Below are 25,670 nucleotides of genomic sequence, written 5' to 3'. Positions count from 1 at the left end.
TTAAGGAATTATATCAGCTGTAGTGAGAACTCTGCTCATGTTCACAACTTCATAATTTTAATAGGTCAGGAATGGGGTATATATTAGTGATAATCTTTCCTGGAAACATTTTTTTGAGCATTGACCTTTTGTGCATTGATCACGTGTCAGGCTAACACTGCATTAACTGATATACATTCAGTGTCTTGTTAGTGCCTCATCAGCTCTGGAATGTTGTTGTTTTTCCCTCTTAAAAGCAAACTTACTGTCCTGTATAACTGAAGCTCTGCATATGCTCTGTAAGCCTCTCTCTAAGGAAAACGCTTATTTTTCAGAAGGAATAACAGTCTTGCAAACCTTATTTCCACTGTTATCTTTTTTATTTAAGTACTTTCTTGTATTTCAGAGGAAGATAAATAAGATACAGGAACTCAAAACCTGAGAGCACATGCTTTATCGTGCAAGAGTCTGGTTGCCAACAGCCTCCTGCTACAGGGACATAAAGGGTCAGGATGCAAAGACTTGTCTTCAGTTTGTTAAAGTGTGTACTTGTTAGTCAAAGCCTTCAAAGAATAACCCAAATAATGCTAGACCTTAACAGAAAACACACAGGGGACCTAGACCTTGTCCAACTATCTGTGTGCTGAGATAATACAACACCATCCGTTTTCTAACTTCAGATAGGTGGGACCTTGTGGTGCTGCTATGCAAAAAGCACTTACTCAACCAGCCCATTAGTCTGAGCTTTCTTCCAGAATTCATGTAAAACATTTTAAATATAAAGATATTAGCAAAGCAATATTTTCAAAAGGTACACTGAGAATTTATACTGAATTAAAGCTGTACAGAGGATATATAGTAGCAAATAAAGACTGTTAAGCCTATAAAATGAGGTTGCAGATTCTTCTGCTGTTGCACTAGCCCTCTTTCTTCTTTCTAATGATATGCAAAACTCCTATTTGTAAGTTAAGGCACATTCACTTTAGGATATTACTGTTTTTATGTTGTATGTTGCTTGATTACCTCCACCTGATCTTTTTGAAGCATCTTGGGCTGATGGCAGTAGCTCAAATGACAGTGAAGCACAGCCACTATGAGAGAGGAAAATGACATGAAGTTAAGGTGAGTTAAAAAAAAAAAAACAAAAAAACTGTAGCAAGTATGCATGTTTCCACCTTTAGAATAATGAGGAAAGTCTTAAGTTAGAGAATCATAGAATAGCCTGAATTGGATGGGACCCACAGAGCTCATCAAGTCCAACTCCTGGCTCCACAAAGGACCTCCCAAAAAAGCAAACCATATGCTTGAAAGCGTTGTCCAAACACTTCTTGAACTCTGGCAGGTTCCCTGGAGAGCCTGGTCCAGTGCCCGACTACCCTTTCAGTGAAGAACCTTTTCATAACACTCAGCCTGAGCCTCCCCTGCCATAGCTTCATGCTGTCATCATTAAGAGTGCCTGCCCTTCTGCTCGCCCTCCTGAAGAAGCTGTCAGCCATGATGAGGTCTCCTCTTCTCTAGTCCCACAGAACCCCACTAGTGACGGGCTACCAGCCCAGTGTAACCCCATTTACTATAATGTTTTGAGCCCAACCCATCACATCAGCCACTTGTTCACCTGTTGTATTAGGTATGTGTTCATCTAGCTGTATGCTAGACATTTTGTCCAGAAGGAGACTGTGAAAAATGGTATCAAAAGCTTTGCTGAAATCCAAAAAGATCACAACTGGCTTCTCTTGGTCAACCAAGATGGGTGACCTTGCCATAAAAGGAAATTAAGTTCGTTAAATAGGAGCTTCCCCTAGTGAACCCATGTTGGCTGTGACCAATGACACAAACTCATATGCATCCAGCTGAAGCAGCAAAATCTTGCACAAGTTTGGGGTTGGTTGGGAGTTTTATCATTACCACATAGTCCTCTTGCTCAGGGGTCCCACAGTCTATCATCGGTGTTGAAGACAACAGAAGCAGAGAAGGCATTAAACTTCTCTGCTTTGTCTGTGTCCTACTTGTGAGGTGACCGTCCTCATCAAGTAACAAACTGATGTTATCTCTGGTCCTCCTTTTGCAGTTAACATATTTAAAACCCACCCTTTTTATTGACCCCCATAGTACTGGCCAGCTTCAACTATTTGAACTTTGGCCACACAAATTTTCTCCCTACAATGGCAAACAGAATCTCTGTAGTCCTCCCATATCGCCCAACCTCAGTTCCAGGGGGCCTCACACTTTTTTTTCATGCCTAAGCACTAGAAGAACCCTGTTCAGCCAAGCTGACCAAATAAATATTATCACAGGAGTAATTTTAGGATATTGCCTGAATGATTTGATTATATATCTCAGTTAAGGCAGAGGAATTTTGGAATGATGGGCACGTTCCTCATTTAGGTCCAGAAATAAGTTAGGTTCAGGTAATAAGCAAGTCAAACACATGCAGGAGGGTAGTTTTCTCCTAGCACAGTCCTCTGCAGGTCACACATGGTGAAGAAAGCTTATGTGGTCAATACCATGAGTCACTACCATGCCTACATTTTTACTGTGTTACTAACAGAAAAGGCAGAGAAGAGACGTGCATACGTTTCAGCCAACGTTACTTCCAGTAAATCACGAGTGACTTCTGGTTAAAATAACCCATCCTGAATACGATGTGATGTAGGTACGGTTTAAAAAAGGCTAATCTTTCTTCAAGCTGCTCATAAATACACAAGCTATATAAATCCGTCATACATGTGAACACATAACCAACCGTAACTAGTCAGAATAGAGCAGAACAGTCTCTGCTGTTAATCCCCACCACCCACCCCAAAAATAAGAGAACATTTTAGAGCTAAATGAACTTACAGTCACGAGGTTCAATTCTATTGTTCCAGTTTTCTCAGTATCCAATTTTCTAAACATTTCTGTGGTAGTAGAGAGAGATGACAGACAAGAATGAATACAGGAACAATAACTGGAAAGATTTTCTCTTCCCTGTGAGGAATTTTTTCCCAGATTACAAGTTTATGACAACAGTCTACAACCCAAGCCAGAAAGGGCCACTATGAAGTCACCTCACTTCAGACAGAAGTATTGTAACTGCAAGACAGTGTACGTGAACTACCTGCCAAACAGGCAGAAAAGGAGACTGAATGTTTTTCATGGTTCAGTCTGTAATATTAACACTATTTGTCAACATAAAGCTATTAAGAAGCATATTTATATTTTTAAATCAGCATTTAGTTGTGTGCATGGAAGACTGGCCCTGATTCTGCAGCCTGGCCTAAAATACTGATGCCTGGTTCTAGAAGTAGCATGTGGGATGGGCTGCAGGATTTGTATCTCAGCTTTGAAGCTGCCTTGGTTCCAGTACAAAACTTTCTGCATAAAATAGCCTGGACTTGAAAATGCAAAGCAGCAGAAATCTGTTTAGTTATTAAACCTGTACGCACTGAACAAGGTTTCCAGCCGAATCAAACACCGGACAAAGTTATCAAAGTCAATGATGAGATCTTCGTCAGCAAAACGAGCCACGATGATTTGATGCAACTGGCAGTTCAACTTGAACCCTAAAATACAATGACAAGGATTTGAAACAAAACAAACAAATGAAAACCAGGGGAAAAACAAACAAACAAACAAACAAACAAACAAACATTTATACACTGCCAGAAATTCAGTGAGCTACTCTGGGTTAAACTCTCTAATTCTGAAGAGTATCTACTCCATTTTGGAAACTGCCAACAACCTCTTCTGCACTTGGAGCAATATGAACTGTGACCGTGTCATGTTTGCTCTTCCTCTGGTGTGTGCTCCCCCATTTGCAGTAGCAAACTGACTCTTCTAGCTCTGTGAGCATCACCCCTTGGACTAGCCACTTCCACTCCCTAGGTCACAGTATCCCTAGCTAAGCATCTAGACTAAACGGAGGCCTTTCAGGTCTGAGAACACAAGATTTTTCAGCTCATAAGTGATATGAGACCAGCGAGCATCTGTCAACTCAGCTTGAAACTGATGTAAACCCTGAAAAGAGATAGCAATATGGTTGTATGGATCATAGCAACACGATCTTTAAGGTCCCCTCCAACCCGATCCATTCTACGAATACAAATACCTGCTGCTTCCAGTGCTCTCCTCATCTCATACGAATTCATGGTACCGGATTTATCCACATCAATTTCCCTGTAAATTTTCTGCAGGACACAAAATGCAAAGTCAAATGTTGTCAACAATTCAGAGTGTGTTTTGGCTTTAGTCAGAAGACTGAAGGCAAAGCGGACATAGCCATGGGCACTGAGGGCTAAAACCTTGGGGACTGAGGACACACGATGGATGGTGGGAGGTGAGTTCTGAACCTGCCCAACAGCGTCCCTGCCTTGGGAGCTGTGACTGCCACCCAACTTCTGGCCTCAAGCAGACAGCGGGCTGCCAAGCAAAACACCCCAAGAAAACTTAATTTTTATTTCCTACTGCCTTGTGTTTTGGTGGACTCTGTTTGGGGGGAGTTTTTGGTTGCACTTTTGGTTTTGCTAGGTAATTGACTTGGTCAATTAGTAGGACCGATGTGGGAGTTATATAACTCTGGGTTTACTATATACATTTAACTGCTGTTCTTGTTTCCTTTTCCATTCTGCCCTGATCCTCAGAAACTAACATCACTAGCAGGGGAGAGGCTTCATCTCTCTCAGACTGAAAGACATTTACTGACGCTTTGATTGAGTAAAACACAGTTTGCAGTGACCATATACAAAGGTGCAGCATACAGAAACTCACAGTTAAACTCTCTAATACCTATATATTGTACGAGACAAAGCAATCTACGACCACCTACACATTTTATTGTATGTTCGCCCCAAAAAGCTGTCTTACCTGATATTTCTGAATCTTTGTCCAGAGTGTGTGGAACTCCTTCAGTCCCAGTTTTCCACTCCCATCATTCTTGTTTGAGTCAAGGTAATCTCTTTGGAAGGAAGGAAAAGGATTTTCCCTCTCTGTGCTGGGTTTATTTGCATGGACACACATGACAATTTAAAAAAAATGCAATTAAGAAAAGGATGCAAGTCCTCTCTGAAGTGTACATTTTTTGTTTGTATGCTTTGTTTGAACAAACTTATCCTGTAACTACACAGCTGTTCTCCAAGGCTTCTAGTCTTTCTAAACCAATACGGTGACTGATTAATTTAAACTATGATCAGTTCAAAAGCCCTTCCTGCTCCTCCAGCAATTTTCTATCTCTTCAATACACATATAAAGCAGCAGAGATGATGCCATTTTGCTCTGCATAGTTGGTCAACATCTGCAGTTGTAGGTGCATGACTTGTAAGTCTGGGTTATAAATGGGAAAAGCCACAATCAAGCCTTCTATTTTGAGATTTCTTGCACAAACAGCTAACAAAAGAACTTGGGCACTCATTGATTCTCTCCCTAAAACCACTGAAGAGTCCCTACTGAATGCTGTATTTTACACCAAATTGTAGCAGGGCATCAATCCGTTTTGGTAATTTTCCCTTTTTTCCCTGAGTACACAGTTCAACTCCCGCTGTACAGAGAAGCCAGACACAGCTATTCTTAGGCTTGAGACTTTCATCCTACACTTTCGCACTTATTCTTAGATGCAGAAGCTCCTAAAAGCCAGCATACTCTCTGGCTCCTGGTATTTGTTTGCCTCATTTTCTATTTGCCAGGTCCTTTTGATGTTGTAATGCCCTTACTAACCCCAGCCAGATAAAAAAGCAGTTAAGTGCATGTTCAAACTCTATCAGCCAAGGCTATTCGCACCACGCTGAAAGCCAGTGCCTTCTCCCAGCACAAACTCTGTCACCAGATAAACCATAACACGCAACAGCTGGGAATACTTTAAAGCAGATGGCCCTGTCTGGAAATGGACTTTTCCACCACCCAAAAGGATTCGCTTACCATGGTCAGCAGCTAAAATAAGGGCTACCATTTTTATTTAGGGGAACCAGGGCAAAAATAGCTTTGCTGCCTCAGGAGGCACCGATATATTAGTATGGACCTGCTGCTGCAAAGGCAGCAGCTCACCTACTTCAGGCAGAAAAATTGCATCTAGGAACAGCCTTAAAGGATACATCTAACATGTCCACCATTATTTTGCATGTCTCGATACTAAAGCCATCAGATTTAATATCTTGGCCTGTAAAGAAAGAGCAAGAGACAGGATTATTGTTTCTTAATATTGTTTCTTCTTTCTTCTCTTTTTTTTCACCCTTTATGCAGAGGCATAGACGGACTCTGCAACTACACAAATTGGGATGCTAACTACAGTCACTGAGGCACTAGCAGCAAGAGGTGCCCTTGTGGCCATCACCCCACAGTGCTCTCACAGCAGGATTCTGCAAGGACGTAGAGATGGCACCAGCTGGTTTGGCTGGTAGCCCGAGTACCAACTTATCATGCAATGTTTCATGTCTGATTTGAGTCCTGGATGATTCAATACCAAGTACCAGCAATAGCATCCCTTGATTACTATCAAGCTCTAATCACAGAATCATCTAGGTAGGAAAAGACCTTCAAGATCCTCAAGTCCAACCATCCAGCTTGACCTACCAAGTCCCATCACTTAATCAGTCCCTCTTGCTGGCAGTCAATTCCCTGTAGCAGGCACTGGGATAAAAGGCACCCATATGCACTAAGTCTCCAAACACACCTCACTGAAGCGCACAACCTGTGAAACAGCTCAGGCACAGTCCAAATTTCTCTGCAACCCCCTGAAGGAGCGGAACGTGTGGCCTTGGCCATATAGACAATCTCTGCTCACGTGGTGCTCTCATGGCCACAGCAGGGACCTACTGGTGTCCAGCTGAAGTCACTGTTGGAGCAAGGTACTTACGTTTAGCCATGATTTTATTCAAGATACTGCGCAGCTCGAAGGCAGAGATCTCCGCATCCTGTGGAAAAGAAGAAGCCTTCACTAGGAGCTGTGGACACCATGTCATAAGCATCCTACATCTTTGGGTTTGGTGGTTGAGATTAGCATCTCTTGGAGTTTCTGTCAGTAATGTGGGTCTACCTTTACCTCCCACGAAACCCACCTGCACCACGTGCATTGGACAGTTTGGACCCCACTGGCCCTGAAGTGGCTGAGAGCTGTTCATCTTACCCACTCAGCTGTGCCCCCAGTTAAGACATAACAAAATACTCACACTTCCTGCTAGCTGTCCAAAAAGCTTTTTGAAGCTAGGTTCAATGTCATCTTCACTGATCTCAGTCTAGAAGAGAGAGACAAACGCAGAATATGGAAAGGAGGAACTTTTCTGCCTGAGAAGGACTTGACACATTTCCTTGCCCCCAATAAAACACAATTTAAATGGCAAAGTTGAAGGTATGGAGTGCTTTTACTTTGATTTTAATCATTATTTTTTTTTAGGGGTTCTTCAGAATGCTGGTGTTGCAAACACTGCAGGAACTAAGAACTTTTGCAGTGGCTTTCACTAAAAAAAAATTAAAATTACAACCAACTACAGAACTTTACTGTTGCTGCTACTACTGTTGGACTAGCTGTCCTCGTTTTAAGAAAAGATTGCAAAATTTAAGCTCTCATTAAAAAAAGAAATCCTATAGACATACAGAGACACATTACAAGGCAAGACATTCTCAGCCCTGGCAAGACTGAAAAAACAGTGATCCAATTCTTATTCATGGAAACAAAATCCCATGCAAAAGCACACCTATGGCTAAAGGCCTGTGCTTCCAGGTTCCTGAGAGCAAAGGGAATTTTCCATGGCTTCAGTTACGTTTGCAGACAGCACCTGATCCTGGGCACCTGGAAGGTCCAAGTTCACCATCACAGAAAAGGGACAACATTTGTTTCCATTATTGCTTATGTCTCTCTTTTTTGGACATTGAACTACGCATATCCAAAGATTTGTTTCCAAAGTGGGATAACAGTTCTTGAAAATGCCTGCAAAAAAATGTCACCTGACTGGGCCATGCAGGGAACAAGACAGTCCAAACCCATTTATTTATGGCGAAGGTATCTCAATTTAAAATATTTAAGATATACCTCTTCAAAATTGGCCTCAATTTCATCATCTATAACCCTAGAAAGATAAAGAAACTGATATTAAAAACAAAAAAGTCACTTTTCTGATACCTTTGCTTCAATATTTAAACTCTTTTAATTATGGTAGTAACAATGCATGTCCAAAGCTGGAGTGATGAACCACAGACACACAGCTGGCATCCCATTTTTTTCACTGCTATGGAAAATATGCAAGGATAGATTATAGAATAGTAGAAAGATTAGTGCTTGCTGGGAAGTTGCTATGGAAGACCCCATACCCCTTCCCAGGGCCTCAGCCCACATGCTCTATAGGATAAGACACATCTTCAGCTAAAGGTGTGCTTTCAACCAGCCCTACTGAAACCCAGTTTAGCGTTATCAAAGATAGCATCTGACTGAGCAATTCATTTGAATTTTTTTCCAGCATGATTTCAAAGGTGCAAGCTGTTTCTTGTGGTCAGTGTGCTCACGAACAACAGAAAGCACATGTGTTGCTCCCTCTCCCTGGGGCTTTTTTGTTTGTAACCTGTGCTCTGGGACCCAGCTGGCTACAGTCCAATGACTAAACGCATCTGCCCAGACAAGAATTACCATAAAAAAATAACAATTCATCCCATTCCTAGTAAATAATCCGAAGTAAAAAGCTACGTACTTTGAGTTCGCATTTTTTTCAGAGAAGACTCGGAGGCAGAAGTCTCCATTTTTGTTGGGTTCGAAGGTAGATGGCACAACAATATATTCTCCTGCAGGGAGCTTGAACCGGTTCAGCACTTCTCGGAGGTTGATAAAGGTATTGGATTTTTCTCTTGCTTTGTTTGTCAGGAAAAAGTTTTTGCTCAGATGAATATTCGTCTGGCCAGAAAACTTATGAAAAGCAAAAAACCAGAAAACACACTGTTTGCATGTATTTGCATTTATAAATGACAAATAAAATAGAGATGACAGCTAGGTCTGAAAAGAAAGATGTCCATTCCTCCAAAATGAAAGAGAAAAGAGGAAGAGAGCAGGTGTCTCACACCACAACACTCCTGAGCTGTGGGTGCAAACTATCTATCTCATTGATCATCTCACTAAGATATTCAGGCCATGCTTTTATTTTGCAGATTGTGAAGACATTTGGCAAACTCTTCCATAGCACATCTTGAAGGCTGGATGTCTTATGGCTGATGTCTCTGCGAGCCCCAGAGCTGGTGCCACCAGGGTACTGCAGCTCTGCTCCACTTGCAAAGTCAGGCTGCCTTCTGGCAGAGAGCCCAGTTATGCAGGGCTCGGAGAATAAAATAAATGTTGCATATTATAAAAGTGTATTTGGAGTGTGACATGCAGAATACGCAGGGTTTTAATGTCTGGCTGTCTCAGATCTAGAAGTAAACACTAGCAATGCGCACTGCTCAGAAACCTCCCCTTCCCCTCTGCCCAGATTTTTAAGAATGCAAAACCCCTCAGACCTGTTTGTGGTGATGTTGGGAGAGGAGACTTAAGGGACTGTAGTGTAGTTCAAGTCTTTTTTTTTTTTTAAATGCAAATCGGGTTTTTGAACCACTATGTTAAGAGTTGAGGGGCTGACAGAATATTGGTAAAGCATTCCAAAAGCACAGCATTTCCTTTCTGGTGAAACCATGTTTTACATAACAGCCACTTATGCCACATGCTGTTCCTGTGCCTCAAGAGGGATTTGTGTGCACCCACGCAGGTGCAGCAAGCCATGTCCTGAGGTCACCCTGCCATTTTGCTCAACCTCATTCATTCTTTTGAGGAGCAATGACCCAGAGGTGTCTACAGCCCTGCCTCGTATTGCACAGCTATACCACCCCTCTCTGATCTCTGGGGCATGCTATTAACCACCTGAAGGTACAACCTGAGAGAAGAAAAGAAAGACAGTGCTTAGGGAAATGAGAATAAACACCTCTGTGGAACATTAATTTTGTGTCAGGCGTGAACTCTGTTGAAACCAGGAACAAGTGTGGGTCTGGATTGTGAGAAAACCCACAAAAGAGCAGCTTTTGTGAGTTTCTGCCGTACAGAGAGCTCTTACCTCAACCCAGGACATTTTGAAAATGCAACATGGGCTCAAGCCCACCACCAGAATAAAAGGCCACTAATTTTAGGCTCTGCATAGCCAATATGGTCCTTCAGTGAAGGAGGATCCTCTTAACTGTTTCTTCCCACAAGTCATTCAGCCCCAACTCCACACCTTGAACGCCAATGCACACTACGTACCTCTGGGGGCACCTGCAAGGAGAAAGGAATGGTGTTATTTGTGCATTGAACAGCAGCTCCAGGGCTACTGCTTTTCATTGCTGGTTACCAGCTACATCCAAACAAGAAAAAAAAAAAGAGCTTGAGAGTGAAGGTGAGTACTGAGCCCGTGTTTCCTTGCAGTTTTCTGCTTCCTTACAGGACCAGGGAACCTATTTCTGCATTAAACCTTATTTGCCTCTGGGTACCAGATACTTTGGAAAACCTTTTCCTAAACTGGGATACCGAGAAAGCAAGCAATTACATATATCACCTACAGCTACAGAGCAAACCCCCAGGCAAGACCATTATTCCTACTTCCAGTGGCAGGTAAGTGCTGCTTTGTACTTCTGAACAAAATGTCCTGGTTAAGGAGCTACCACAGACACACCCCTGAACCTTTATTCAGCAGAAACAGTTCTGCAGGTGTTTTAGCTGGTTCTGCTGTTGGGTACACACTTCCCAACCTGTGTAGGTGTCCCAGCGAGCATCACATCCCTATTACAACTGCTCTTCTTCAGCCTCTCTTTACCACAGCCTGACAAATGAAGCTCAAACTGTATTTCTGTACTTTACAGGTGTTTTTTTTAAATTTTATTTTAAAAATAATTCTTCTGCTCCTCCATGTAGAAGCACAGAATAATAGGTGGGAGGGGGTCTCTGTGTCATCTGGTTCAAACCCCTACTCAAATCAAGGCCAATACTGATGTTGGATGGGGCTGGACCTTGGCCAGGCTAGATTTGAATATCTCCAAGAACACAAATTCCACGCTCTCTGGGTTCCTGTCCCTGTGCTTGACCAGTATTTTGGTGGAGGTTAATTTTCTAAACATCTAAGTGGAATTTTCCTCGTGTCTGCTGGTGTCTGACTCAGCCCTGCTGCGTTTGGGTGAAAAGCCCAGGTTTTTTTTCCTTTTCCTCCCCGTGTACCTTACTTGCCTCATAAATTGCAAAGCCGATAGTGTGCATGTCCTCTCCCATCTTCCTCTGCTTCCTCCGATGCTTCTGAATCAGGCCAATGAGGAAAGTGCAGCCCCTCTCAGGATCATCAGGATCCTCATCTTCTTCCTCCAGCTTGATTAAATACTGTGGATTCGTCCAGAAAGTGTCTGGGAAGTGGATTTATGCAAACTGCTCAGAGCCTTGTTTATCAGCACGGCTGCCTTCAAAGATGTCAGCTAGGACAGATGCAGCTCTGGCTTCCAAATCAAGCTCTGACAAACACTCTCCTCCCAAGCCTTGCAACCACAGCTAGACCCTTATCAGGGAGCTATGTCTTCCATGAACTTACACTTTTTGGACATCAGTCCCCACTACCTCACAGCCACATCCACACTACGCCCCAAACCAGTGAACACGAAGGACAGGAATTTGCAGCAACAGGCCGGGAGGGATATGTCAGGCATGCAGGGCTGACCATGCCACAAAGTCAGCACCAGGTCAGATCCAGAAAGGTCTCTCACTGCTTCACCAGGACCATGGCTTTAACCCAGCCCTTTGCACTGGGAGAACAACCACCCGGAGACTGAAGCTCCCAGAGCAAGAACAAGCAGGTGAGCAAGCATTTCTCCAGGAGAGCAGTGACACCACATTCTTACTCGGGTAATTCCTGCAGCCCCCTGCAGTAGCTCCTCGCCTCCAGTTCCCATCCAGCTTCAGCAGGCTCCACTTCTTGTACCTGTCACTTGCCAGGGTATCTGGAGTCAAATTGCAGATCTCCAGGCGGGAGTAATGCCTCAAGAAGTCGTTGAACGCCATCCTGTGGGAGGCAATGCCAAAGAGAGCATCTCCTTAGCATGGACAGTTTTTCCAGCCAGCCACCTTGTCCATCTTCCCCCTCTCCTGCTGCAATTTAGCACTAAGATTTTGGATGAATTTGCTCACTCATTTTGGAGAGTGTGGTGGGAGAAGGTACTATGTGTGGGGAAAAAGGCTTACTTACCAAAACTCCCCATCTTCGTGTCTCCTCGTCAGACGCTCCCGCACCTCCGGGTCAACGCCACTCCAGTTTGGGCAGCTGAAAGACAAACCCACATTAGCTATAGATTAGTAAAGGATAAATCCTAATGTAGCTGATCTGGCACAACAATTACATATCCTCAAGTTTTCAGAAGTTCACCACTGAATCTGGGCTGTTAAAGAAGCAGAAACTACACAAACGCTTGCAGGAATCACCAACCAAATCACTGCAGCTAGCACAAAAGCAGGCGTTTGCACAGAGGGTGCTGGACTGGTGGGAGATACAGTGGTGGGATGCTTCTTTTAAATAGCTCAAAGTGATCATCACAACCAGCAGGAACAGATTCATATCCCTGCAGCCAACACTGATAGGCAACACGCAAACCTCTGACTCACTTGTCATTCCATTTCCCAGTCCACTCCACTTCCCCCCAGGGATTTCGGATTCTGATCAGCCTTTGGACACTTCCTCTGAAGTTCACCTGAGGGGATCAGAAATGTATGTAGAGTTACCCAGGGACTCAGCACTGTGCTCCCCTCCATCTTTCTAACAGGAGTTAAAGGACATGGCAGAGTAAATATTTCAGTGCTACACATGACAACGTATATACACAAGCACACACTCAGCTAGTCCACAGACCTAAGTCCTGAGTCAAACTGATTTTGAATGAGCACCCAAGCATGTCCAGAGAAGGTTTACGGCATGCACAAATCAAAGCTCAAGTCAACCAAAATATCCATTTTGTGCTGCTAAGGAAATACCTCTTAGAGGATTTCAAGCAGAGGTCAAGTAAAGCTACTACAAGACTGGCAGAAAGCACGTGCAAGGGGATATTTCTCAATAATCATTGTCTTTCTATAAACTGCCCGCTCACGTTGAAATGTTCCCCCCCCGACCTGAACTGATCAATTACAAGGGACAGGGTACTCAGCGTGGCCCTGGTGCCACCAGCCACAAGCCCTCTGACCACTCATGCGACCCGCAGTGCAGCAGTACCTTCTTGCTCTTTGAAGAGGCCCTGGCGTGTTATCTGCTGATCGCTGTGCACACAGAGCCCGGGCCAAACAAAGCTTTAGGAGTTTCAATAGGAACAGCCATTATTTTTGGGAACACACAGCACCAACTGGAGGCAGGAGCTGGGGCACTGCTAGAGCTTGAAGCAAAGCAAACAGCAGAGAATAGGCAGAGCACAGAAGTCCAGGGATGGGGCTCCAGTGTCCAAGATGAAGTCTCCTTACAAAGCCTGCAAATATCTCCAAAGGAAAAGCTTGCATAAGTCACGTCCATTTGTGAATTAAGGCCAAATTCCCTCTTCACTGCTGCTGCTGTGAGAGGAGGACCTAGTACAAGCACACCAACCTGCCTGCTAACACTGGTCACCCCCACGCAGCATCGTGGCTGCTGACTAACCGCATCTCACTCTGTTTCAGCGACTTCGCAAATAATGACTGAGGTGACCAAAAGTCCTTTACACATATGAAGGAAGCCATGACCTGTCTGCTTTCTTCTGGTTTTGCTCACCTTAACTTCACCAGTCACCTACTCTTGGATAGGTACCTGCCTTTCAAACACTGTGCTCTGCTGAAAGACACTGCTCGCTATTATTTAAGGGACAAAAATAATTGATTTTTTTTTTTTTTTTTGCTTGGCACCTGTCTCACACACCTTGCTGTATATTTAAGGCTGCCCACTACAAAGACTTGTTGAGGACCACATTGCCACCAGAGGGTAGTGTGCCCTCTGCAGACAGCTTCCCACCTCCCTGCTTACTAGGAATCAGCAGGGAATATATACACATATATGTATTACATTATAATATATATATGTGTGTGTGTGAGTGTGTATATATTATTTTATATAATACACATATATTATTTTTTTGGTCGAAGACTCCAAGAAGTCAAGTTTGTGTTTTTCCAAAACACACAGATTAACTCCGTATTTCTTCAGAAAGAGACTCAAAAACCTGGTTGTGCAAAAAGCGTTAGACTGAAGAATTTGTGTCTTTGAAGGCAAATCTGTTGCTGCTACAGCCCAGGGAGGACTATGCTGAGGGCTTGCTGCGTTTGACCCTGTCAGGGCAGAGCACCTACCTCTTCTGCCCCGGTGACAGAGTACGCGTGTCCCTTCACCAGCTTCTGGGATGTGACTGCCTCCGTTTCGGCCGCACTGGTGATCTGGAAGAGCAAAGAAACTCAGCATGCCTGGTGCCGGGGGACTCAATGAGGTGAAACTCCAGCCTCTACAGGAGCTTTCATCTCACTGGGATGTGGCAGGGGTGGTTTGGCTGCTGCACAGGAGCAATGAGAGCAATCCAGAGTGTTTTCAAGGGACCAGAAGGAACACAGGGGATAACCAGTCTGAGGCTGCCAAGGTGTCACCAGGGATCACACCCAGATCCAGTAAGCCCCAGTGCTTTGTTTCTAGGTCAAAACACCTCCTTCAGCTCCACAGTGGGGTGGGAAGCTCCCCTTCCCTTCCCCAGCATCCTAGGGCCTGCCACACACAGTGACAAGGGAGAAGGCTGCACTTTGAATGCCACTCATACCTGAAGGCACATCACTGTCTCTCCTTTTTGTGACTATTGCAATAATTGTGCAGTCTGGCCTATAAAAACTGCAGAGAAAATCGCTTCTTGCTAGAAAGTGACTGCTTGATATCCTGCTCTAAAGCCACTTCAACCTCTATTAAACGTTTGCAATTCTCCTTCTACCTTTTCAGAAAATGTATGATCTTTAAACAAGCATAGCTTAATGCTTAAACAAGCTTGATGCTTAAAAAAATAAAAAAGAGGGTGGGATCTAGCAGACAGGATTCCTGCTGCCAATTCCTGCCCTATTATTGATCCACAGAGCTTAACTTGTGTTTCTCTGACAGACAAGAAGAGATTTTAGAGGATTTTTCAAAGACTAAAGTCACCAATAATCAGTTTGCAATATGTAAAGTGTCAGCCATCACCCACAAAGGAATATGTTTACTTCCTGCCACCCCCAGCGAGAGATTTGTACCATTCTGGGGCAAAAATCCAGATGTCAGATTCTTGTATAAATGTAGACTAGCAAAACAGGCCTGTAAAGTCCTGTAAAGTCACATGCTGACATTAACAAAGTGCTTGTCCTGCTGTGAAGTTTTCCTCTCTTATGACTCGGATTTAACATAAAAACCAGGAAGAAACACCTGAGTTTGCATTATGAATGGAGTTCTTGTCAACAGTTTACCTTCCCTTTAGCCATAACTAAGATCTAAACTCCTTTGAGCATGTTGGTTACCATAACAATACTCAAATTCATCTCACTGACGCTAAAAGTGATGCTCAATTGCTGTAGGCATAGCCAAAGCTCCTGTTATAGTGCAGATTCAGATTTTGGCAACATGTTTTCTGATCAAGCCTTCAAGTGGCTGGCAACAGCCCTAGCCTCCCTGCTTGGAGAACATACCCCAGGTTGTTTTTTTGGAACCTTTTGGCACAATCCGTGCAACAAACAGGCTGTGAGCTGAGGTTGCTACATCTGAGCACAACTGGAGGAACCATTAGCAGCAGCTTTCTGTCCAAAGCCACTTAGCCTGTGATAACCTGCTGCCAACAGTCTTTCTTGAGAACAAAGACTTCGATCAGGATCCCTAATGAGTTACCCATATGGTTCTTCACCATGAACCTATGAAACAGCAGTAACTTTCGGTCTCAAGGAAGAACAACAAGTGAGGCAATGAGCTTTTACAAATGAACTAATGAAATCTATGATTCAACCTATTCTCTGTTCAACCTTTGACCTGTGTCATGCACAATGGGTCAAATTCTCCAGGCATAAGGGTGAGCAGAGAACTGGTCTTCAAGAGGCAGAGGAGAAAAACATCCTCTGTGCACCTCCTGCAGATGGAGCGCAGGTCCACCTTCCAGCCAACCACTCATACAGCAGCCAAGCGTCCAGCAGTAAGCACACTAACTCACATCGATGGAGCAGCCCAGGAGAGAGCCTTTCTCCAGTGCTTTCTGAATGATTTTGAAGAGGTTGGGTGGTGCCTTCTGCAGCTCATACCATTCTGCAATTCCACCAGTGAAGTCCTCAAAGCCTTCAGTGGTGGTGCCACCAGAGAGAGCCTCATACGATCCGTTCAGCCTGCATGAAAACACATGCACACACATCAGGTTCTCTATTCTCCTTTTCTCTTGGAGACAGGCATTCAGTTGTGCGAACTGTCACAGCATTTCTGCTTCCAGCAGCACCGTGGCAGCTACAAATGCGTAGTATCTGCACAGTGGCAGATGCTATGGTGAAATAGAGGCACGAGGAGTTCTCGAGCAGAGCACAGCAGCCTCCCTTGCCCGAAGATGTCCACCCTGGCCCTTACTCACTTGGCATAGGCTTTCTCCAGCAGTGCGCTCCAGAACTCACTGCCCTCTGCTGAGTGCACGAAGAGCAGCTCCCCGTTCTTGGTGGGCAGCCGGTCATCCACCACAACATCCACCCACTCCCCGTACTGCCAGAACTGGAAGAGAGCGCAGACACCTTGTCACTGTCCCATGTCCACCAACACCACTTTCCTAGAGGAAAAGCAAGCCTCCTGGCAGTAATTTTGCCAATGCTGTACATGTCCTAAAAGCTGGATCTGCAATAGAGGACAGACCCCAGAGAGAGATTCTGCTCCCCTGGCTCTTTGATCAGTGGCCTTTTTCCTTCCACCATTGTCGCTCTCCTAGGGTTTCTCTGTTTTTCAGCCTGTCTTTTCAACATTCCTTAACATGTTGCAAGAGGTGCCCCACAAACAGACCTGGCCAACCACACAGGTTCCTAGCCAGCAGCACCTGGGGGAAGGCAAGACCCCATTTTCTTCATACCTGGAAGTGGAAGATTCCTGCATATTCATCCTGGAAGCTTTGGTCGTTGGGAACAACACGGGCCAGAATTTCCTCATTCAGGGTGAGAGAGGCAATAGCTGCCAAGAGCCAGCAGTCCCCTGTAAGAAAAAAACAGAATCGACAACTCATTATTCAAAATTATTCTCTAACTTACGTACTGCATAGGGATTGATCATTTTAACTAGCATGAGGATCACCATGACTGCTGAGGTGATTGATCACCACTCAGAAGATGAATCGCTGCAGCCGTGATGAGACGATCTCTTCCATCAGTTTACCTCTGAAACAGTACGTACACAAATACATGCCATTTCCAGGCAAATGTGGTATTTCATCAAGACCAAAACAAACAAACAAACAGGCAATCAGCACCCATGCTGGGACTATTCAAAAGAAGATTTAATATTCAACAGAGTACCTGCAGGTTAGGAAGCAGCATGCTAAAAAGGCGAAGAGCAGGGACTGTGGGCACACACAGGTACTCTGAGGTACAGTTTTTTCCTCAAAAGACCAGTGTTTTCTCAAGCATAGGCTGCTTTCTTTTCCGTCCTCCATGCTTCATAAATGCTTATTCACTTGCCATCTAGAAGTCTACCCTAGGGATGAGCTCCTTGCCAGCCTCCTACCAAACAGGAGCTCCTTTGATTTTATACACCTCTGGAGGCTCTTGCTAGAGACCTCTTCGTCTAGTCCAACATCCAACTCTGGCGCTGGCCACCAGAGAATCAGGAGAGCTCTGAAGGCAGGCACTGTTTGCCAGTCTTACACACCTCTTCGTCCTTCTTGGGATGGAGCCAACATACACCAAGCCCGCAGGCCAGAACCCCAGGGTCCCGGTTGCCTGGACAGTACTTTTCCACACCATCTCTTACGGAGCAGGAGACTGCAACTGTATAAACATTACCTCTGTTTTTCTGTAATTATTTTCAGAAACAAACGTTATTTTAACAAAGCGGCTACCTTTCAGTTCAGCCATGGGCATGACCCTCTTTCCTGCAGCTGCACGAGGGCCTTAGTAGTGACCCTTCATGGCAGTTCTTACAGAGGAGGATGTTACAGGGCTCTGCAAGCACACTCTTGGATCAAAAGGGAACGGGACTTCAACTGCAGCCCAGGCCCGTGCTCTCCCGTGCACGGCCTGCCCACACAAAGTGAAGGATTGCTGGGTTTTGTTTGTTTCGACAAAGGTGTTTTCAAACAAACCTGGCAACACAGTAAGCACCTGGGAGACGATGCCCAGAGACCTGTTCGGTACCAAGGATCCCTGTTTTATTAAATCTCCGAAACAGATTGTGAACTTCAGCACTTGTACAGAAACAGAGTCCTAGAGACAACTTGCTGCCAGAGAACAACCCTGGCACTGTGGAGCTCTTGCGTGGCTGAACTGAATTAATTCCTTACCACCTCTGTATGAACACCTTACCACCTCTGAATTAATACCTTATTGTCTCCTCCCCTTCCTCCTTAACATTTTTTTCATCCCACTGGCACTCACTGCACAACAAGTCAATTCATTAACTCAGACAAAAAAGTCCTTCTGTTGGCTTACTGAGTTAAAGGAGGTTACCACAAGAGAACAGCGGGTTATTATGGACTTACAGTAGAAATGTTATACACCAGAGACACTGTGGGCAGTGGGAGAAGGGGTTGGATGTACATATATACACGTACACCAGACCAGCAGCCTAAGCACAGCAAAGCGCTGCAGGAACAGCTACAAATTAGGGTGTTTTTAAGACTAACATAATCCTAAAAGAAGAAAGAGAACTGGGATCTTCATCCTCTCATTTGTGCTGCTGCCCCTCAAGCAGGAACACACATTCATACCTGGGGAAAGTCAGCAAGCCTCAGTGCAACATTTAATTTCTAACAAACAGGCAATCTCAAAGCACCCTGGACACTAGGAACATTCGTGAAACACATCAAAAAAAAAAAAAAAAACAAACACAAATTGATAGGTTAACTGGTCTCACCTCAGCACTGCTGCCAAATAACCTACCAGTCTCAGAGTTACAAGTCCCTGGATTAAAGTTTATCAGCAGGACTGTATATAGGAGCTAGACATATCTTTATCTGAGCTGACAGTCCTAAACTTTATAAGCAGCATCCAGAGTATATCTACACAGCAGAACAAAGATGCTGCTGCTCCTCCTGCTGGGGGTGTCTTTCCTCCCAGTTGCTCAACCTGTAGCATAAACCTGAGTTTCCCATACTGCAGAGCTTTGCTCAGCCAGGCAAACCTGGCCGCTACAAGAGGCTTCCAAAGCATCTGACATTGGTGTTACTAATCTCAGAAAAATCACGGAGGACTTCTAAGCCCTTAAGCACAATTTAGGAAGAATTTTCTTTACTTTCTAGCTGTCCCATCAAGACAGACAGAAGAGAAGAAAACGGCATTTTGTTGTAAAGCCTCTCTGTTGAGCTTTATACTGGTTGGTAACAGGGATCTGGAGTCAGACAACCATAGATCTTATCCTGGACAACTTTGGGAAGTAGCTTCTTGAGGTTAAAAGGCAGATAGAGTATGTATAAGAAGACTCACCACCCCCTGGTTTCCACATGTAAAAGTGCTCAGCAGTCAGGACATAAGCTCTGCCTTTCTGAACAGACATCACTAAAAGCAGACCTGATAATTCAAAGCCTGAATGAGGACAGATTTTGTGAGAGCACATAGAGTTTTAGCCTCCAGTAAACAAGCCTGAGTAGGGTCTTTACCAAGTAGTCCTAGCAATGAGAGCTGGTACTTCCGTATGGCTCTTGACAGTGGCTTTCCTTAGAGAAGTAAAGTCCAAGAGGCAACTAGCAGACAGGTCCTGCATATGGAGTACTCGAAAGGGTTGTCAGCCAGGCTAGGCTAACCACAGAGAATGTGTGTAAATGCACAGTAAAACAGGCAGAACAAAGTTATCAAAATGGGAATATTATCAGTTTGTGAGTTTATTTATATTAATGAGAAGTAGGATTTTTTTTCCTTGCTTGCTTCCTGTGTGCTGCTGTCAATATTTTATTTCTTATTTCTATACATTCACCTATTTATTTACCTAATCTCCAGCTATAAACAATGTTAACAAAAAAATGCTATGGCAAAGCAAGCATACATAGCCACAAAGTGTTTGGTTTGAAACAGGCGATTCTGGAGAGCTACGAGAGGCAAAGCTTCCCAGTAAAGCATCTGGAGGGAGCAATGGGAGGGTAGCCCACGAAAGAGTCAAAGGGGTGCCATGGACCCCATGCAAGGGGTCAAAGGAAAAACGTACATTCATCCATCCTCAAAAAAAATATTTTAAAACACTCATACTATAGCTTAGCAACTACATCAATGGCTGAATGTATTTATATTAACGCCCTGGGACTCTAGGAAGCTGTCTGGTTAGAAACAATAGGCTGTGGCAACACACTAGCAGTACAGTGGTTCCCAGTGTTGGAAAAACATGCATATAATTTTCTAAATTCATCCTACTGAATGTACTATCTTTTCCACATGTTTGTATTGAAGGAGGAGACATCTGTGTCTAACAGCAACTAAGAGATACTGTGCTCTGTACGCCCCAGTGTTGTGATACCATGGTGACATCCCCTCCAAAGAACAGGGTTAAGGGTGAATAAGCTTCCTCTCTGCAGTGACTTTGGCTTCTTCCCTCTGCTGTAATGAGTCACCAATCCCATTTGCAGCCGTTCTTGGCCAAATACCATAATTGACTTCAGACCTGATACTGCAAAACTGATTCCAAAACTGTCTTAAAGAGCTTCTTATAAAAATCAACATTCAAGAACAGAATAAAGGATAACCCAAAGCTGAAGGGGAAGAACTTCGGTGTCTAGTGAAAGTAATGAGCTTATTGCTCTGCGTTAGCAATCCAGGATGCCTTTTCTGAGTCAGAGCATCATCCAGCACCCATCAAAACCAATGAAACAAATCTGTCGGCTGCATCTGGCCCATAGACCAAAGGCTCTTGGGTAAAAAAAAAAATTTATGACCTCCGCTCACTGATAAAACTGTTTGGTTACATGGCCTGTGCCAAGAAGCCTGTCACAGCAGGGATGGGCACATGTGCTTTGGACACCTGATCTGACCCTTCAATACTCTCAGATGCTCCGAATGGCTTAGCAACAGCTGTAGAACTCCCTGTGAGCACAGGTCTGTTGCTTTGTGGTCAAGCCTTCCGGGTGATAAATAGACTACAAAAGTTTTCTATGAAAAAAGAAGCATAATAACACCAAGTATGGGTTTCTAAGAGCACCTGAAGTCTTCCAGTACAATGTCCTCCGGAATATCCCAAAACATGATGGGACATCAGTGTCAACACACGAAGTTCTAGCAAATGTCTCAGTATAAATGTGATTGTCGAGTGAAGCAGTGGCAAAAAAAATGCATTTGCATGGGACAGTTGTTAGTCTCACTGCGTGAAAAAGCACAGATTCGGCACAAGGTCTTAGTAACTTGATGGCTATGCAGAGGAAAGATCAATAGCACCTGATTTTTAATCAACGGCTGACACAGAAGACAACTCCTCTGCCTAGATTCATATGAAGATAGTGAGGTGAGTCACAGCAATAGTTAGTCACACTGAAAACAGGAAAACACACACGAACACTAATACCCTATTCAAATATTATTTCAGGAGGTAAAGGAATACAAGCTGTGACTCAGTTCATGTTCTTCGGTGGTACAATACAACCTCATGAAAACGTCTGACTGGCAAACTATGGCAACAAATGCTTTCTTCAACTTACAGCAAGGCTCAGCATTAGCAACAGCAACTCCACAATTTGAAAACTAAGTTACTTCCCCCCCCCCCCCCCCCCCGCAGTACTGCCGCTTGACAGCATTGGAATAGAAAAGCTGGAAGCCTGCAGAAGGCAGAAAGCAACTAAGTGCCTTTGGAAATGCTCATCTCTGCAAAATGCTAGCTGTTGAAATGGAATGACAATAGACTACAATTTCAAGTTGAACAGTAACTTAGCTGTAAAGTTTCACAACAAAAATAGAGGACAGGTATCTGGCATGTGTGTTATGCACCTGAACATGTATTATGCCAAAGCAGTCATCGTGTTACCAAGCAGAAAAAGAACACATGAAGGAGGCTGACAGAAAGCTCATAGCTTGCTTTTCTGACATAGGAATGCCAGTGACACGCTAAGGACCTGAGACACACAACGGAGCCTCATCCATGCAACTGGTGATACTGGGGTATGAGGAGAATTGAATTGACAACATAAGGGTTTCTTTAAGTCTCAGTGCTTTTTATACAAATTGGATCTTACTGTTAAAGTACCAACCCAAATAACTTCTGAAAGAAAACACGAGCATGAAACATTAGAAATAAGGTTCCCTATCCTAGTTTTGTACAATAAAACACAAATAGCTGCAGCAAGAACTAGGACTAGGACACAAAACTAACCAGCCACAACATACCTAACTTTATGCTGATGAAAAGCAAACAGACAGACCCGCCAACTTCATTCTTTTGCCACTCGCACTGAGAAAGCACAATGAACGGAACATATTACTCACGTTTCCTCACACAGAGACCAAGAGCTTTCCTCAACTGCACTATCAGTCGAATCCAGAATCCTGAAAGCTCTCCCTGTAATAAATGCTGCTTTCATATAAATAAAACGCTGCCGCACAAACTCAGTAGCATGCACGGCAAAAGCAGAGAGCTTGCAGGTGGGGCTGGGCATGCACGCCCGTTTCTCCCCAAACAGCCCAGTTTTGTTGTCCCTGAGAGCTGGCAAGCAGCAGGGAATCCCTTCTTGTGATTTCTTGTCCGCATTCTGCGACTTGCCGGGTTTGCAGGGCTGCTGCCTGCCCCGCAGCACGCTCTCTCGCTGGGCAAAGAAGCGCCACGCTACAGGCACAGCTGCTCTCCTCAGCAGCGTGCTGCCAGCAGAAATGCCGCTTCAACAGCAAGAACAAGACGCTGAGCTGCGGAGCACCAGCCAAGGGCCGGCAGCAATCAGAGAAGCACCGGAAAACCGCTCTGCAGCACTCCTGCTCGAATCCGACGTGAAGAAATCCGGTAGGGTGCAGGAAGACGTAGGCAGCACTCGGGCGGAAAACTCGGATTTCTGCGTTCCCCCCAACCTTACCTAGGGCCCCTTGGCAGATGTCCGTACGCGTGGCTCCGCCGGCTATGAACTGCGGGCTGGCACACAGCTCCTGGGGACGACAGCAAGCCCGGCATCACTGCACCCGCGGCACCGGGGGGGGGGGAACCACCGGGAGGCACCCACCCGGGGCCGGCACCTACCGTGGGTCTGCGCCACTCGACGCCCCGCGTCTTGTAGGAGCTGGGCCCCAGCTCGTTGTACCCGAGCGCGGCGGGGCCGGCGGGGAAGGAGGGGTCGTGGAAGAGGCGCCCCGCCTGCAGGCACTCCTGCCGCAGCTCCCCGAAGCGCTGGCCCAGGTAGGGGACGGCGTGGCCGTGTCGCCCCGCGCCCAGCGCCGCCGCCCGCTCCTTCGCCAGCGCCTCCGCCATGCCCGCCATCGCCCCGGCCTGCCCCGCCCCGGGCCGGGCCCAGGCCGTCACCTCGCGTCACGGGAGGGGGGGGGGGGGGGCGCGTGGAAATCAAACCAAGCTCTGGCGATACGTAAATGATAATCGCTAATATCGCACGCAGCATCAATCAGTTACAGTCTGCCGTGCTGGCAGTAAGCGCAGCAGGTTTTCCTGTCGCTGCCAGTGCTCGTCCGCCCACAGCCCTTCGTGCAGCCTGAACCACGCGCAGCTGGGGCTCTGCGAGGGGGGCTTCAGCTCAGGTGCGCGCTGCTGCCTGTAAATGCTGCTGCTGGCACCAGCATAACACTGCATTCCTCCGAGGGAGAGTTCAAACTGTTTGTTTCATATTTCAGGTCTGACTCACGTCTTAAGAGCCGGAGAGCACTCCCCAGGCAGTGGTGGCGAGGCTAATAGCACTTGGTAGCTGCACCCACCACCTGCACCCGGCGGCTGTCTGCCTCCGAAGGACAGGCATGGCATGTGGTGTAGCACGTCCTGAGACCTGTATGCACTAAAGAACTGTTCAGAGCCATTCTAGTGGATTAAAATTAATCCTGTTGATTGAAAAATGTGTAAAGAATCATAAAATACCTGGCTGTACCATGTGCTGAGATGTGGTGGGAGTTGTTCCTTGAAAACTGCAAATCGGTTGTTTTTCTTCATTGATGAGACAGGCTTCCTTGATGCCACTTTCTGTCCACTTGCTTGGTGGCTTTGGACTTCAGTAACTTGATCGAAGCACTGCTAGTTATTTCATAAGCAAGAAGGCCACTTACTTAATCCGGAAAAAAAACAGACAATAGCAACTTACCACCTTATAATTTAACCAACGAGCCAGTTGCATCCTAGTGCGAGGGATCCAGTAACCATAGTGCTGCTCAAAAGGCATTTGTTTGGCTCCACACAGTGGCTCAAATCTGTACAGCTACCACAGATCAGACCTCTGATTTTTCCAGAGCCACAGCAAAAGCAAACTAAAGTCAGTTTAAAGCAGTGGTTTTCACTGGCCTACAAAACCAGTTTTGGTTTGTGAACTCCTCTGGCCAGTTTCCAGTAGATGCAGAAGTCTCAGTTAGGTTAAGATTTGTCACATAATGGTTCTTTTTCTTAGTCATCTACTCTGCACCCCATAGGTGACATTCACAGACCACTCTAGGGTCTGCTGACAGCATGCCCAATGCCTTTGCTTGGAAAATGATTAAGAAGATCAAGTGTGTACAAGAAACTTACATGCCCTCTCTGTGTGGTCAGTTACCAGAGTTTTCTTAGAATCTCTGCAGTGGGACAGGGGCTAAGACAGAACCAAAGAGAGGAGAACAGAAGGAAGCAAAGGCAGAAGGAAACTGAGCCAGCAAGACCTCAACCAGGAGGCAGTGGGAGAGGTCCCTGAGACGGTACAGAGAAGAAGGACATTAGCCATCAAGGCTTGTTAGGGTGGCCCCAAGCATTCAGGGACTGTACTATCCCAGGTGGTTTGATGACAGACAAGGACATGTTGGTGTATTGCAGAATTTCACTCACTATATGGGAAGCTGACTGTCTAAATAGCCAACTGAGCAGCCTACCCACTAAGCCCTCAGCAACAAGCTATGTTGACAAGTCAACTGCTCCCAGCCTAGCAGCAGGCGTGGTTATGTGAGTCTACAGTTAGGGAAAGGGAAGTGTTTTTGAGCACTACTTGAGTCAGTCCTTTCGTGTTCTATATACCCCCAAAATACACCTGTTTTCCTTAAAGAAAGGGGTAATTTCCACTTGTATGTTAGACCACTGTAATAGTCCTAGGCAAGATAGCAGCTCTAAGAAGTTACCCACCAGCATCTAGCAACTTTAGAAGGAAAAAGAAATTTGACTTTTTCCTTAAGATCTCAGCACACATGCAGCACTTCAAAAGAAAAAGAAAAAAACAAAACAAAACTGACTCTCATTTCCCAAGTGAAGTGATTTTGGCTGTTGCTGCAGAAGCTGACAAGGGGCATCCAGCTACCAGTCACAGCCTGGAGTCCCAGACAGGATGTGCATGCCCTTCCTTCCTTATGTCCTCATCCTCATTCATCAATTGTGAGCAGTTTAGTGCTGCTCCACCTCACAGCCTCCCTCCCTCTTCTCACCTGCCCTCCTGTTCCTCTCTCTGCCCTA

General features: G+C 45.2%; 1 protein-coding gene and 1 long non-coding RNA gene across 3 annotated transcripts; one reads left to right on the top strand and one right to left on the bottom strand.

The window, feature by feature from the left end:
* Positions 1 to 418: 418 nt before the first annotated feature.
* On the bottom strand, positions 419 to 24,153 carry LOC106031621 (calpain-2 catalytic subunit). Of its 2 annotated transcripts, XM_048057486.2 has the most exons (21): positions 23,286 to 23,810; positions 23,125 to 23,194; positions 17,011 to 17,129; positions 16,528 to 16,661; positions 16,123 to 16,291; positions 14,267 to 14,350; positions 12,569 to 12,654; positions 12,156 to 12,230; positions 11,812 to 11,972; positions 11,153 to 11,322; positions 10,196 to 10,207; positions 8,628 to 8,839; positions 7,976 to 8,012; positions 7,116 to 7,181; positions 6,803 to 6,860; positions 6,042 to 6,106; positions 4,822 to 4,890; positions 4,067 to 4,145; positions 3,405 to 3,521; positions 2,818 to 2,876; positions 419 to 1,070 (listed from the first exon to the last, which is right to left on the bottom strand). In XM_048057486.2, exons 1-21 carry the CDS (start codon positions 23,520 to 23,522, stop codon positions 1,047 to 1,049), a joined length of 2,103 nt encoding a protein of 700 aa, XP_047913443.1. In that variant the 5' UTR covers positions 23,523 to 23,810; the 3' UTR covers positions 419 to 1,046. The 2 variants fall into 2 exon arrangements, with proteins under 2 accessions (XP_047913443.1, XP_066849796.1); XM_066993695.1 differs by lacking the exons at positions 23,125 to 23,194; positions 23,286 to 23,810 and adding an exon at positions 24,126 to 24,153.
* On the top strand, positions 22,602 to 24,134 carry LOC136790353 (uncharacterized). Its single transcript, XR_010830120.1, has 2 exons — positions 22,602 to 23,054; positions 23,888 to 24,134. It is a non-coding gene; the product is annotated as an uncharacterized lncRNA (long non-coding RNA).
* Positions 24,154 to 25,670: the final 1,517 nt, after the last annotated feature.

Source organism: Anser cygnoides, chromosome 3 (assembly GCF_040182565.1).
Source record: "Anser cygnoides isolate HZ-2024a breed goose chromosome 3, Taihu_goose_T2T_genome, whole genome shotgun sequence".
Lineage (NCBI taxonomy): Eukaryota > Metazoa > Chordata > Aves > Anseriformes > Anatidae > Anser > Anser cygnoides.
Note: the sequence above shows the minus strand (reverse complement) of the source record. Positions and strands in the feature narration are given on the sequence as shown.